The following is a 16,514-nucleotide window of genomic DNA, read 5'->3' as shown; positions in this document are numbered from 1 at the left end:
GCGTCCCAAGTTCATACTCAGCAGAAGAGAGACTCACATCTATAGATTTCCCAACATCACTACAGCTAAGAATGAGTGAAATACAAAACTGACCTCCATTCAGCCTCTTAATGCAACCATTATTGGAGGGGTCATGGATGACTCAGAAACTGATATGAACACTGTTTTAGACCCTCTGAGGATAATTTAGTGATCATATCATGAGACACTCTACGTAAAATCCCCCACATGTGCCTCTCTGTGAGTGTCTGCCACAAAGATAGCTAAGAATATTGTCAGGTCCAACTGGATGGAGCAGCAGACCAAGAACTGGAGAAGCGGGATTCTAGTCCTGGATCCCCCAACCACTGGCTTAATAACAGTGGACATATCTATGGATCTACTCTGCCTGAATTCTTCATCCACCAAACCTGCCCTGAGTGCCTCACGGAGTCCTGGGCAGAAGCTTTCTCTCAGATGCAAGCCAGCAGTACTGCAAAGTCTACCCAGGGCTTACACCGCCTTACACTACAGACCCTCAGCAGCCGCAGTCCCCTGAGTCTCTAAAAGTCACCTTTGTCAGGTCACTAATGTAGAAATATGAACCAAACACAGGGAGACGGTATGAGCGTGGAAGTGGGAAGCAAGCCCAGGAAGAGGCCCATTTTCTGCAGCCCAGGGTAAGCACTCTACCTCTGCACTGGAAATACCCTAGGGAAGGTGATTTTATAAGGGGCTGTAATAAATGGCTCCCCAACTGCTAGTGCAGGTGATGAGAAAGAAGAGATTTATGAAAGCAGCTCCCTAAACTAGAGTCCTGCCTTTATCAACTCATCAAAAAGGTTTATGAACGTTTTAGATATACAGTCACACACTGCATAACAACCTTTCAGTCAGTGAAGGGCTGCATATATGACAGTGGTCCAATAAGATTATAATGGAGCTGAAAAATTCTCATCACCTACTGACACTGTAGTCATCAGAACGTTGTAGTATAATTGTTTGTTTAAATAAAAGCAGTATAGCCTAAGTGTGCAATGCTCATAGTCTACAGTAGTAGACAATACTGTCCTAGGCCTCCCCATTCACTCACCACTCACTCACTCACTCACTCATCCAGACCAACTTCCAGTCCTGCAAGCTCCATTCATGGGAGTTGTTCTATACAGGTAGGCCATTTTCTACCTTTTAGCCTGTACTTGTATGTATCCTGTTTATGTTCAGATATGTTTAGACATACAAATACTTACCACTGTGTTACAATTTTCTATAGTATTCAGCACAGTCACACACTATACACGTTTCTAGCCTGGGAACAATAGGCCATACCATATGGCCTGGGTGCGTAGGAGGTTATACCATCCAGGTTTGTACAATCTGCAAGGTTTGCACACAACAAAATCCCCCAACCGCATTTCTCAGAACATATCCCCATCCCGAAGCACCGCATGGCTGTAACTTAAAGAGTTTTATGAGGAAAATAATGTGCTCTAATATTTTCAAGTGTGGCAGATTTGCAGAGGGGTCAGGACATGGCTTGAGGGAATTTCAAGGGCCACCATTGACCTGTCCAGAGCCGGGCTGTGTCTCATCTTGTCCTTGGGTGACAGTGAGCGCCATCAGCTCTAATTCAGATGTGGGGCTGTGCCTCCATCTATGACTGCTATTGAGTGACAGAGACAGTTATCCAAGATGATGCGCACAGATTACTTTTCGTGAAGCACAAATATAAGAGCTGAAAGGTCTTTTGGATTCCTGTGCAGAGCTGATGCATCATGATGAACTGATGATAAAGCTGATGAAGGCAGAAATCACCTGCTCTGGTCATGTGGCATTGCATGTGGTTAAGAACTTTGGAGTCAGCACAGGCTGAGGCTAGACAGGTCTGGGCCTGCAGGTTTGGCCCCAGGCCGACCTACACTGGATGGGCTGTATACCCTCTCTGAATTTCTTCTTTCATAAAATGCATGCAATAACACCTCCTGCAAAAATGCTGCCTTGCCATCAGTGCACTGAGGATACTGAATGGAAAGCATTTGGACAGGGTGGGGTGTGGAGTTAATGTTTGACAAATGACACTAGTTATGATTGGCAATGAGCAAGATCAAGACAGCCCTCCCCAAGACCCAACTGGTCGCTATCACTGTGGCATCAGTGGTCAGGAAGTCACTGGAATCACACCACAGAGTCCCAGCACCTGAATCCCAGATCTGGTTACTCGTATGGCTTTGAGCAAGTTACTCAGCATCCTTTGGTTCCTCACCATGAGATGAAGACAATAAGGGTATCTGCTTCAGAGGGTTACTGGAAGCAATTAAATGATATAACCACCCTTAGTGCAATGTTCAGAACATAACAACATCCAGTAAACACTAGCTTTGGGGAGATGCCTTGTCTCCAGCAGGGAGGCAGAGGAACTGCCATGATCAGATACACAAAGGCTGAGCACGAGCTGCCTGTGGCTGCTACGACAATTGACCACAAATTCAGGGCTTACACAACACAAATGTGGTATTCTCCAGTTCTAGAGGTCAGAAGTCCAACCTGGCCTCACTGGGCTAAAATCAAGGTGGTGGCAGGGCTGGGTTCCTTTCTGAAAGCTCTGGGGGAGAATTCTCTTCCTTGCCTTTTTCAGCTTGTGGAGGCTACCTGCATTCCTTGGCTCACAGCCCTGCATCGCTCAAACTTCTGCCTCCAATATCACATCTCCTTATCTGACTCTGACCCTTCTTCCTCCCTCTTGTAAGGACCCTTGGATTAGATTGAGCCCACCTGGAAATTCTAGGCTACCCTCCCCATCTCCAGGTTATTAACTAAATCTCATTTGCCAAGTCCCTTTGGCCAAGGTAACATATTTATAAGTTTCAGGGATTAAGACATGAATATCTTTGTGGGAGGGGGGACATTATTCTGCCCACCACAGACTAGTTGGGGAGATGGAGGCAGATGTATTGGATGTAATGTAGGGCCTTTAAAATAATGAATATAAAGTCTATATAGCAACATGAGAAAGTGCTTACAATGCTATGTTTATCAAAAGAAGGAAAAAGCCTATGAACCACATGACTGCATTTAAAAAGTGTGTGTAGAAATCTGAAAAAATAGTAAAGTTGTAACTGCATCAAGAAATTGCCCTGGTTAAAGGAACGGGCAGAGGGTATGCAGGCCCTGAACACAGCAGCATACACTCCAAACAGGGCTTTGTCTCTAACTAAACTTCATTGATTCCCATGCCCCTATCTGTGAAATTAGACTGTCTGAGTCCTGCCCTTTGCTGGGGAACTGCTCCATACCGCAGCTGTTGGGAGAGTAGTGACTGACAGTGGCTCATAGCTTCACTCTGAGAATGACCCTCCACGTTGAAGCACAGCCCAGGATGACTCTTAGGAATACAAAGTCTGGGGCCAGCCACAGATGGCTCACTCCTGTAATCCCAGCACTTTGGGAGGCTGAGGCAGGTGGATCATAAGGTCAAGAGATTGAGACCATCCTGGCCAACATGGTGAAATCCCATCTCTACTACAAAAATTAGCTGGGCATGATGGTGCACACCAGTAGTCCCAGCAACTCGGGAGGCTGAGGCAGGAGAATTGCTTGAACTCAGAGGTGGAGGTTGCAGTGAGCTGAGATCATGCCATTGTACTCCAGCCTGGCAACAGAGTGACACTCTGTCTCAAAAAAAAAAAAAAAAAAGAAAAGAAAGGAGTACAAAGGTCGGGACAACTCTGCCTTTTATGCTCCAGAGCAAAAACCAAAGGCCTGACTTCACCTGACATCCTTGTTTGGCTCTTCCCCCTTCCTTATCAGGTTTCCCTCACTCTTCCGTGGTTCTTATCCTGAAGAACAGCCCAACCCCACTGCCCTCAGGCTCTGCCCCTTGGAAACCTTACCCGAGACAGGGTCCTCCCTGTATTGCTGCTCAACAGCGAGGGCTCCCAAAATGTGGTCCCCAGACCAGCAGCATCCACACGATGGGGGCACTTGTTAGAAATTCACATTCTTGTGTCTCACCTACTGACCTGCAGACCTAGCAAATGAGGAGTTTTGAGGAGGTTCAGCCCTATGCTTCAGCAAGCATTCCAGGACATTTGGCACAGCTCACATCCAGGAGTGCTTGTTGATCTAAGACAACTTAAGACATCTTTTACAGATGGTGAGTCTGAAGCCCCAGAAGAGAATCATAATGCTTTGATTCGAAAACCACTCCACGACTTTTAGAAAAATCACACCTAGTCTGTGGGCATGGGAATCTCAATGAGGCTTTTCATCAATGGTTTCACTTCAAATAAAACCGCCATAGAAAAAAAAAAAAAAAATCATGAGAGCCAGCATGGTTTTATTTTGAAAGTAATTAGAAACCAGCCCAATTAGCCCCCCAAAGTTATTGCTGGTTTATGACTCACTTGTGTTTGCTACCCAGGACGCGGGCGCTCTGTACCCAGGGAATGTGTGTGTTCACTAGTAGGTGCCAAGGGCTCTTCTCTCCTAAGATGATTGAAAGGATTGCATCCACTGCTATCTCCATCAGCCTGAACCACACATCCAAAACCATTCCCCACACATCCAAACCTTCCCAGAGGCTACAACATACCACGAGGCCCTGAGTCAAACACTTCGAGAATCCCGGTTTCCTGCCTGGAGGGTGGTGTGTGTTTCAGCAATGGAATTCAACTGAGCAGGAATTTAGGCAGTGCTCAGGGCGTGTGGGGCCCTGAGCTGAGAGATAAAGGTATGCTCTCTTTTTCCAGCAACTCTAAGAGAAAGTCACGGCTTTGCTATCCCTGGCCTTACTAGGCCACAGACAGAGCCCTTCCAGCAGAGGGAACCAGGAAAAGTTGGTGGGAGGGAGGAGACACTTGACATGGCCTTGTCAGATGGGGTTGGGTTTAGACACAGGTGAACGGAGTGGAGAGGGACGGTGGCACACATCCCAAGCCACAGTCAAAGGGAAAGGCAGGAACGGCTTAAGATAAAGTATAAAAGCAGAAAAATCTAGCTTATTTGGAGAATAGCAAGTAGAATATTGGGTGAAGCATAGAATATGGTTAAAAATTATGTTCAATTCCAATATGTTGCCCAATACTGCTTGGCTTGTCTACAAAAGTAGCAGACAAGCACCATCACATATTGCCTCGTGAATTGATCCACCCAAGAAATGTGCAAATGCCAAATGCCCAGAGGCCTTCAGTCTGTTTAATAATTACACTTACTCTCCTACCTACATCATTAGCGTCAGAGGCAGGGAAGGGGCACTCAAATTCTTACTTCTTGGGTTTTTACATGCCTTCTCTTATTTCTAGTCTTATGGAAGTCAAGGTTTATTCGAATTTTCACCATTCTTTTAACAATACTCCTTGCTAATATTTTAAAACAGATGTTTCTCTGAGAGAATCACTTTTCCGCTTTAAATTCAGCTAATTATCTCAGTGTGATTTGATGCTATTGACTACCCAGTTTCTCCGGGAAGTCTTCCTGTCTTCGACTTCTCGTCTCCTGTCTTTTTCCTCTCGGCTACTGTATCTTACTTTCTTTTGGGGGGTTCTCTCCTTGACATTTCTCTGTCCTGCCTTTGTGACCTCTTCCCAAACCTGAGGGACCAGTCCAGCCAAGGAGAGGCCAGATCCCCTCCGTGAGCACCGCCTCAGAGCCAGCTGCTTCCAAGTCTCCTCAAACAGCTTTTGCAAAAGGAAACCAACCAGGCCCCTTCGTAGTTCTCCGTCCCTTCTTCCTCCTGTGTCATCGCCTCGGCCAGGGCCGAGCAAAAACCAAAGGCCTGACTTCATCTGAGGCAACATCCTCCTCACCCTCCCGCTGCCCTCACTGGAAACAGAGGAGCCCACTCCATACCCTCCTCCTCACCTCCAACATCCAACTGAAAGCCAAGGCCAAGGCCGTTTGCTCCTGAGAAAAAGGCTCTGCTCCATTGCATCAGTTCACCTCCCTGCCCTGCTGGTGTCAGCAAGGTCACAATCAAGCTGGCGACCCACCAGCCTTATCTCCCAGCCGGTCCTGCCAAACCTTCTTGACATTGCCAGTATGTGACTATGAAGGCCACATGGTCCTTCGAAAACTCAAATGCAAGGGACACGTTTCTCCCCGAGAAAAGGCACAAAAGCGAAGCACACGTGTAGGGGGACCCCGGGAGTTCAAGGAGCCCAGGTTAGAAATCCTTAAACCCAGCCTGCTTCCCACAGGTGGCTGGCTTGATGACCGTGAGTGCTGCCTTCATCTTTTCCCCCACTGGGCTAACTCCTAACTCCTCACCTGTGACACGGCTCAAGATCGCTTCTCTTAGAAGGACGTCCCGATCTGCCGCTACCCCACATGGCCCCCAAGCTGGACTGGGGCCTGCATTCGTTCCCAGGACTTCCGTGAAAAGTGACCGCAAAGGGAACAGCTGGATACAACAGGGATTTACTGCCTCCCAGTTCTGGAGGCCAGAAATCCAGGTGTCAGGACCATGTTCCCTCTGAAGGCCCTCGGGGGGGACCTTTCCTTGCCCTTCCCAGTGTCCCGTGATTGCTGGCATCCCCTGTGTCCCTGGGCTTGGGACAGCCCCTCTCTAATCTCTGCCTCCACCTGTACATGGCCGTCTTCCCTGGATGTGCCTCCAAAACTCTCTCCTTCATAAAGACACCAGTTGTTGGATGTAAGGCCCACCCTACTCCAGCGTGACCTCATCTTAACTCCATGACGTCTGCCAAGGTCCTTATCCAAATGGCCCTTATCCCAATAAGGTCACATTCACAGGTATCAGGGGTTAGACCTGGAACATATCCTTTTCAGAACACTATTCAGCCAGCCCACACCAGCACCCCTGACAGGCGCTACCGTGCATCCTTTTCATGCTGTTGTGTAATGATCTGTTCCTGAGTGTCTCCCCAAGTTAGCCCAGGTCTTTAGAGATACCTGGTTCATCTCCTTTCCCCTGGGGCCTCACACAGTGCTGGGCCCAGAAGACACTCAGTGTGGACAGAATGAACAGATTACTTTATATTTTAACAAGGGTTATATCTGGGGGAAAAAATTAGAACATACCTTCTCCAGACAGTTTGAGCATATTCTACTGAGGTTTCAAAGCCATTTTACTCAGTTTCAAAGGTCTTTTAATGACAAGGATGCATTTGGCTAGATGAAAGAAAAAAATGGCCACAGTTTACCTCTGTAACTAGGCTCAGAATGAGTCAGGCTTCCACCTTCCAGCCTCGGCCAAAGAACCTCAAAGCTCTATGTGTGATGAAGTCATCAGAATGTTTACAGAGCAACCATGGGAGGGGGCATACAAGCCCACCTTGTGACATTTCTTGTTAGCAGCAATCATCTCTTTGATGTTTACATCTGAGGCTTCTTTGATGAGTAAAACAAGTTTGCATGAGAGTTATTTAAAAGTTTTCTTAGTATTAAAATATATCCAGATAACATCACACTGGTGATTAGTCTACTTGCTACCAATTCTTTTTTACAAAAGGTTTATATAGAAAATTGAGCAATATAAAAATTCACCATGCAAGCTCTTATAAGAATGATTGGTTTTCAATCTAGTGAAATATCTTTGACACTAAATTATAACGAGCATTGTTTAATAATTTATACCCAACCAAATTTGAGGTAGCTTATAGTCAATAATGCAGTTTAAAAACAGTAAAACAAACTGATTTTTTAAAAAAGCAAATAATGAGATGGAGAAGTCACTGAATCAAACTCAAAAACCTGGGCTAAAGATGGCACTGGCAGCTGGGTGCAGTGGCTCATGCCTATAATCTCAGCATTTTGTGGAGGCCAAGGTGGGCAGATCACCTAAGGCCAGAAGTTCGAGACCAGCCTGACCAACATGGAGAAACCCCATTTCGACTAAAAGTACAAAATTAGCCAGGCATGGTGGCACATGCCTGTAATCCCAGCTACTTGGGAGGCTGAGACAGGAGAATCATTTGAACCCGGGAGGCAGAGGTTGTGGTGAGCCGAGATCGCGCCATTGCACTCCAGCCTGGGCAACAAGAGCAAAACTCCATTTCAGAAACAAACAAACAAAAAGAGAGATGGCACTGGCACAGACGAATCCCGATGACAGGGTGAGTTCTCCACTGCCGAAGTAAAGGGGAAATGTGAGAAATTGCGTAACTTACTGCCTTTCCAATGAAATACACCATTTTATAAGGTGAGCAGTTTTATTTCCTGGGATAAAGCCTGGGTCATTATATAAATGCACAGTGGCTTTGTAAGCCATTTCACAAACACAAGACAAATGGAAATTTCGCTGGATAATCCCAAGCCCCTTGCATCTGGTCAGGATCTCTGTCACATCATAATGGCTAAAACGCATTGCACGTTTATCGTGAGCCACACACCTGCTAAACGCTGGACAGTTGTTATCTCCTTTCATGGAAGAAATGACCTTGTAGGGAGGGCACTATGACTACTTATTTTACAGGTGAGGAAGTTGAGCTCCATTTATGTCTCTTACAAGGTGTCACCCCTCCCATAAGACTAAAGCTGCGAGTTTGCAATATGAATAATCACTGTACATGATGAGGAGAAGGCAAAAGTAGAGCTGCTTGAGTTTTGATGCCTGGTCCAGGTTGATGCTTGGTGCCACCACATTTTAACGTTGTCTAACCTTGGATGAGCCACGTAACCTCCTTGCCTCTGTTTGTTCCTCTGTAAGAGAGAGGCTGGCATAGGCTTTGTTGGGCTGGGAATTATTAAATGAGGCAAATAAAGGTTTTCATGGGCTCAGCACAGTGCTGTCACAGAACGGGCCCTCAAAAAACAATGTGTTATTAGCCACAGTTTTACACATAACTTTCATCTCTCTCAGAAAAGTATGGGTTATAATGAAGACATTGTAAAAGCCTATTCTACTGAATTTTGTAGTCACTTGGGCTCTAGCTGAATCTGAGACCCCTGGAGTGTGGAGCATGGTCCTCTGGCCCTTGGCAGCCAGCGTGGGGTGTTCCAGCTTCGCTTTCCCTGTGGCTGGAGTGTGGGTATCTCCTGGTGACAGAGCAGGAGCACCAGCCTCAAGGATGACGACGACAACCGAATACAATAATGCACGTGAAAGCACCCTGCTCGTGGGTACTGTATCAATGTGATCATGCCACTATCTCAGAGCCACACACATTTGCAGACAAAATAGCACATTTGAGGGCCTGAGTTGGGTGTTGAGATAGCAACGATGCAGAGAACACAGGAATCCCTGCCTTGGAAGAACTCACAGTCTAATGAGGAGATGACACACATAAAGAGATATTTTTCCATGCAATGTGGATCTGACCATTTTCTTTTCTCTCATGAGTTGTCTTGTGTTTTGAAATCCGTGGTAAAATACACATAAAATGCACCATGTTCATTATTTCTAAGTATGCAGTGGTATTAAGTACTTTCTTAACATGCAAGAGTTACCATCATCCATCTCCAGAACTCTTTAACCTGCAAAATGGAAACTCTCTCCCCACTAAACACTAACTCCCCCTTCCCACCTTTCCCCAGCCCTTAACTACCACTGTTCTACTGTCTATCCCTACAAATTTGCCTACTCTAGGAACCTTATACAAATGGAATCATACAGTATTTGCCTTTGTGTGGCTTATTTGACTTAGCATGTCTTCAAGGTTCACCCGTGTTGCAGCATGTGTCAGAATTTCCTTCCTTTTTAAGGATAAATGATATGCTATTGAATGTGTATCCTACAATGTCCATATCCCTACATCCATCAGTGGACACTAGTCGCACTTAGCTATTGCAAATAATGCTGCAATGAACATGGTTGTACAAACGTGTATCCGAGTCTCTGATTTCAACTCCTTCTTAAGAATTGTATTTTGCCTTTCATTTTATAGTTCTTGATCTTATATTTTCTTAGCACAAACTAGTTCTTGTTTTGAGCGGTAGGTGGGAGTGGCAAGGAGACAGATCTATGGATAGATAAATTTGGTAATAATCTTAAAATCATCTTTTTCTTTTTTTGAGACGGAGTCTTGCTCTGTCGCCCAGGCTGGAGTGCAGTGGCCAGATCTCAGCTCACTGCAAGCTCCGCCTCCCGGGTACGCTGTTCTCCTGCCTCAGCCTCCCAAGTAGCTGGGACTACAGGCGCCCGCCACCTCACCCGGCTAGTTATTTGTATTTTTTAGTAGAGACGGGGTTTCACCATGTTAGCCAGGATGGTCTCGATCTCCTGACCTCGTGATCCGCCTGTCTCGGCCTCTCAAAGTGCTGGGATTAAAATCATCTTTAAAAACATTCCTTCCTCCCTTCATGACCACATGAGCAGAGGGAGCAGGATATAAGAATGAAGGCCTTGTTTTCAGACCTTGATGGACATAAGCAGTTAGACACAGGTGGTCTCTGTTGTGTAACTCAAACACCTTCAATGTGGACATCAATGTGACAGGAAGAGGAGGCACTCTCCTCTCGGAAAGATTTCAGAGCTAGGAGGCAGCCCAGGTCAGGGAGAACTGAGACCTGGGTAGCAGGGACAGGAATTCTGCTAGGAAGACCAGGAAATGCAGAGCCTCACCTAAGCGGAGAGTTAGGGCTTAGGCAGCAAGAAGATGCACTGGGAGAAGTTGAAAGATGACAAGTTAGTCCCCATTTGGGGAGCCTAAGTAGGACACAGCATGATATGCGGAGAAGAGTCCAGACAGCAAGGACACTAGGCTCCAGATCCCACCTGGCCACTCAGCCATGTCAGCCCCTCCTCTGGACTCAGCTTCCTCATCTGCAAGGCAAGGAGTGCACGGACCTGTATGACCCCTAGGGTGCCGTCTAGCTCTGCCGTGAGGGCTTATCCTACAAGAGCTGGGGGCCAATGAGGGACAGTACATGTGAGAGTGAGGCAGTCTCCATTAGCTTGCTTCTCCCATTAAGTGGAAAACGCCATCATTTTCATCACTACGTACTCCCTCCTTTGTCAAGCGCACTGAACAAGAATCGTTATTACATAGTATTGAAAGTCACAGTGTGGGTTGATTTCAGAGGAGACCGTTTCTGTCCTTGCAGGCGGGTGGCAGAAAATTGGGATGCTTCTGTGGACAACAGTGGCCACAAAGAGACGCCACCCCCAGCTGCCACCCCAACCACCACCTCAGCTTCGCTCTAAGAGAGATCCATGCTACAACAGGGTCTCAATTACCAGACTCATTAGCCAGGCGACTTTCTGTAGGATGAGCAAGGATGAATTATTTGCTTCTAGTTCAGGACTGGTGAACAAGCAACCCACCAGGAAGAAAAATGGGACGTCTTTGAAACTTCCTGCAAAAGAGGACCTGGAGGCGCCTTCAGCCCACTGCAAAGCCACACACTTTGGTGAGACCAAAAAACTTGTCAGCTCAGGTTCTTTCGTTAACAGACAGATTCATTATGTAAACAAGACACAAAAATATTTTCCTAAGATGTCAGGATGGGTTTCCTCTCCTTCTCCAGCAGCAACGTGACTCTTGCTTGTGGGACTGTAGGGTTTCTTGTTTCTCATCTGTTCAGCTGAATTGGCCAGAGCAGAATGTCTGGAGCCCGGAGCTGGAGCCCGCGGAAATGATTACAGGCTCCGCTGTGAGCTGGACAAATGAGGTTGGGGCAGCATCTGAAAGCCCAAGTCATAAATCTCTCATTATAAGAGCCATTAGCCACACACTGCACACCAGGGGTCTGGAGAGCCACTATCACTGGACCCAGTCCGAGAGCCCAGCATCAAAGGAAAAACCCAGCCTCAAGATGCTCACACCACTGCCATTATCCTGTGTCCCCACTTAGAAAACCAAAGTGGCCTCTCTACAGAACTCTCCAATGGCTTATCAGCAACGCCAGACAATTAGAACAAGGTTGTTCTTCTCCCTGGTGTGAGTTTTGTTTCGAGTTCTTTGGCTCTTTGTTTTTGTTGTTGTTGTTTAATGGAGCGAGGAGCCCTGTACTCCCTGTGTTATTCCCTGCTGTATAGCAGACCTTCAATTCAGGCAAGAACAGGGAAACTGTCCTCTTAAATGGGTAGGCACCTAAGAATCCAAAGCTGCCTAAATAGCTTGTCCACACCTGCCACAACCAAAAATAAATAAATAAATAAAAAAGAAGAAGCAGAGGCAAAGAGGGGCAGGGCTCTCCAGAGAGGCCCCAGCTAGGAAGTCGCAGAGTCAGGCTCCCTCAGTCAAGTCTAAGAGAGGCCCCAGGTCTCTGACTTTTGGTCCCGTTCTCTCCTAACCACAGCCCTTCCTGCTGGTCTGAGACGATCTCTCCTCTCTCTGCAATTGACTTTTCTTTTTTTTTTTTTGAGACGGAGTCTTGCTCTGTCGCCCAGGCAGGAGTGCCACAATCTCGGCTCACTGCAAGCTCCGCCTCCCAGGTTCACGCCATTCTCCTGCCTCAGCCTCCCAAGTAGCTGGGACTACAGGCATCCACCACCACACCCGGCTAATTTTTTGTATTTTTAGTAGAGACGGGGTTTCACCGTGTTAGCCAGGATGGTCTCGATCTCCTGACCTCGTGATCTGCCCGCCTCAGCCTCCCAAAGTGCTGGGATTACAGGTATGAGTCACCGCGCTCAGCAGACTAAGTTTTTTAATAACAGCTTTATTGAGATATAATTTACATACCATACAGTTTACCCTTTTAAAGTGCACAATTCAGTGGTTTTTGTATATTCACCAAGTTGTACAACCATCACCAAATTCCAGAACATTTTCATCATCCGCAAAAGAAGTCCCATACCTGTTAGTAGCACTCCTCATGATCCCTTCACCCCAGCACCTGGCAACCACTCATCTACTGTCTCTCTCTGGATTTATTCATTCTGGACATATCCTATAAATTGAATCATGTAATATGTGGCCTTTTATTTCTGGCTTCTTCTGCTTATCTTAATGCTTTCAAGGTTCATCTGTGCTATAACACGTATCAAGACATCCTTGCTTCTTAAGGCTGAATAATATTCCAAGGCATAGGTAGACCACATATGTTGCATCTCTTCAACAGCTGATGGACATTTGAGCTGTTCCCACTTTGGGGTCATAATACAACTACTGCAAAAATTCATGCACACGTTTTTGAGTGGATATATGTGTTCTATTCTCATATATACCTAGGAGTGGAATTGCTGGGTCTCGTAGGATCACACCACGTTTAAATTTGAGGAACTGCCAAACTGTTTCCCAAAGTGTACCATTTTACATTCCCACTAGCAATGTATGTATGAGGGCTTCATTTTTCCCCAGCTTCCTCACCGTTGTTATTGTCTGTCTTTTGGATTATAGCCAATCTAGTGGGTGTGCAGTGGTATCTCAGTGTGGTTTTGATTTCCATTTCCCCAATGGCTAATGATACGGAGCATCTTTTCATGTGCTTATTGGCCATTTACATTTCTTCTTTGGAAAAATGTCTATCCAGATCCTTTGCTCATTTTATAACTGGGTTGTTTGTCTTTTCTTAGGATTTCTGGGGAAAAGATGCTTAGTGACGCCTCCCTACCCCTGCCAATGGGTGAAAGAAGCAGTGGTGATTCTCAGACTCCGTAGGGCAGCATCTCGTATCTATGTTCCTTTAATGTCAGAGACATTTCTGTAATTTCTGACATGGCGGCTAAGATAATGTTCTTTGGAGTCCCACAGACATGGGTTTGAATTTAGCTTGGTCACTTACAAAATCTGTGACTCAGAAGTCACTTGACTTCTCTAGGCCTCAGCTTCCCCATCTGCAAAACAGGGATTGTGATGTCTATTTCATCAGATTATTATGAGAGCTAAGAAAGAAGACACATAGAAAGCCTTTAGCACACTGCCTGGCATATAGGAAGCACGTAATATAATTTAGTTTTTATTTATCCAGCAAATATTTATATAGCATTGACCACGGGCCAGGCATTGGTCTAGGCATCAAAGTCACAGCAATGAGCAAAACAGCCAGAAAAGTCTCTGCCGTCACGGAGCTTACGTGTAGTTAACTTTCTTTAAAAAGTTAACGATGCTAGTTACTATTATAATTTAACATTTTTACTCTTGATTGCAAAATAAGTACCAGCTCATCAGAAACCAGAAACTAGGAAGACAAGATAAAGGAAGTTTCACTAATGAACTTGAACTTTACAGAGAGACAAAGCATTAGCTTCAGTAATTACAGCTCTCCTGCCAGGCCCCAGTGTGGCCTTTCTTTCTGCTTGTAGAGAGAGATGGGGAAAGAGAGGTGCCTGAGAAGCCATAGACTGCGGGTCCACCAGGTCTCAGGAACGGGAGAAAAAGGAGCAAACACGAGATTTAGCATTTCCAGATATCTAGACAAAGAGAGAGATCATACTTACCAATAAATGCACTTACTAATCTTGGGGAGTTTTGCAAGCTTAAAAATAATTTTTTAAGTGTAAAAGAAATAAATGAGAAGGGTGTGTGGCAAGAAGGAGAAAGGAATGAACCTCTTGATGCTTGAAAAACAGGTCCAACAGGGCTGGGTGGGGCCGAACATGAGACTGATTAACAGGAAAACTGCTAGCCTAGGCTAAAGAACGCTTCTGAAGCGTGGTGGTGAAACTCATTTGAGTAAATGAGGTCCTGAGATCATGAGAAACTCTGTTCTATTTAGAGGTCAGCAATTCTGCAGTGGCAATGCTCAGCCGAACCGTGCTCAAGGTCAGCTCCATCACAGCCCAGCAGTGCGAGCCAAGCGAGTCACTTACCTCCTCTTGGTTTCCTCATCTGCAAAATGGGCTCAACAACCCTGATCTCATCCGGACCTGAGGCTGGACTCTCAGGTCCTTCTTAGAGGACATTCCCACAGCCTGCAATGCTGATTCTCAGCTCACTGCAGGGTTCTCTGTGCGCCAGACAACAAGCAGCCTCTTTCTGTGTGTCAAGGGGAGAGGGTACGTCAAATCTAAGTAGACAGCAGTATCGATAAGACTGCCATTTGGAGAAAAGTAGATCTATAAAGGTAGATGTAGCCAGGGATCTGCCATATCAGATATCAAAACTTATTATGAAGGCGAGAAGAAAAGTAGGTCATTGCTACAGAAATAAACAAAAACGGGCTAGTGGAAAAGAATAAGGAACCCAAAAAGAGACGCTCACATATATGGATGTGAAAAATAATGAGGTGAGACTATCCGTCAGTGGATATACACAATAAACACAACATTTTACAGACTACAATACATAATGCTGGGACAATTAGCTACCATTATTTTGAAAAGCAAAATTAGGCATCTTTTCCTTACCATACCTACAAATCAACTCCAGATAATCTAAAAACTTAAATATAAAAGGTAAAACTTTAAAACATTCTTTAAAGATAAAATAGTTAATATTTTCATGATCCTGAATAGGAAAGGATATCTTTAGAATATTCCCAGAGACAAACACTAATAAATACAAGTTTGATAATTTCAATTATTTTTAATGTAATAATTGCTGATCGTCAAAAGATTCCATAAAGACAGGAGGTGAGCCACAATTTAGAAGAAGATATTTGTAACCCATATAACAGACAAAGGGTTATTATGGTGATTTAAAACTAATTTAAAAACCCCCATAAATTAATTTGAGAAAGACCAGCAACCCAATGGAAAAATAGACAAAGACAAAATAGGCATTTCTCAGCAGAATCATATTTTCCCCAAGCAACTGAAGAGATATTCCACCTCATTAGTAAAGAGAGAAAGGCAAAATAAAATGACAATAGAGACTATTTCGCATCTACCCAGATTGGCAAAAAATCAGTGATACCAAATACTGGGGAGGACGTCAGACAACAGAGGCTCCCACGTGTGATCAGTGAGCACAACTAATACAATCACTATGAAGAGCAACCTCATCAACAGAAAGATGCAAATACCTAACACCTAGCAATTCTGCTCTTATTCACAATATTTCATCAAAATCTAACACTTCATTGATTATAAGATGTGCCATTTAAAAATGTATCATCAAGGAATAAAAAGCTGCTAATTATACCCTAAGATGTCATTAATTTTAATACATATTCTGGTCTCAGAGATATTAAAATGTAAAAAAAAAAATGCATCTTAAACTAAATGAAATATAGTATGTACATTTTAAAACCTCTTGTACATTTGTACTGGGATGTATAAGACTGTTTATTGCATCAATTTTTAATGTCAAAAAAAGCTCCTGAAAACAACAAAAAATGTTCTTTGACAAGAGAATTTATAAAGAGTGAAATATTCAACTATCTAGCAGTGAAAATGAATAAACTATAGGTGTGCACATTAACATGGATGAGAAAAAGCAAACCAAAATAAGAGTGGAAACAGAAAATAATCAATAAAACAGAAATGATAGAAAAACTTAATAAAGTTAAAAGGCAGTTCTTAAATAAAACACAAATCAGTCTAGAAAACAATTTAAAACACACAGAAATTTCTATTGTCAGGAATAAGAGAGACATTACTGCAGAGACTATAGACATGAAAAGGATAATAAGAGAATATTATGAATAATTTTCATGTGAATAAATTCAACTTAGAAAAAAATAAACAAATTGCTTGAAAAAAATACCTTACCAAAATGATACAATATGAAACAGAAAGTATTAAGACCCCT

General features: G+C 44.5%; 1 protein-coding gene across 3 annotated transcripts in view; it reads right to left on the bottom strand.

Moving 5' to 3' along the window:
* LOC105503322 (chromosome unknown open reading frame, human C10orf90) overlaps nucleotides 1–16,514 on the bottom strand; it is a 241,141-nt gene that overhangs the window by 81,465 nt on the left and 143,162 nt on the right. The window contains exon 1 of one of the 3 annotated variants that reach the window (XM_011930184.1): nucleotides 7,018–7,210. The exons of 1 other annotated variant lie outside the window; for it this stretch is intronic. In XM_011930184.1, the coding sequence (XP_011785574.1) occupies nucleotides 7,018–7,039 (22 nt within the window). In that variant the 5' untranslated portion in view covers nucleotides 7,040–7,210. Of the gene's footprint in view, nucleotides 1–5,838; nucleotides 6,579–7,017; nucleotides 7,211–16,514 lie in introns of those variants that run through there. One more of the 3 variants, XM_011930182.1, reaches the window with a different exon arrangement.

This window comes from Colobus angolensis, unplaced genomic scaffold (assembly GCF_000951035.1).
Source record: "Colobus angolensis palliatus isolate OR3802 unplaced genomic scaffold, Cang.pa_1.0 Scaffold85, whole genome shotgun sequence".
Lineage (NCBI taxonomy): Eukaryota > Metazoa > Chordata > Mammalia > Primates > Cercopithecidae > Colobus > Colobus angolensis.
The sequence above is the reverse complement of the archived record's forward strand: the minus strand, read 5'-3'. Positions and strand labels throughout refer to the sequence as shown.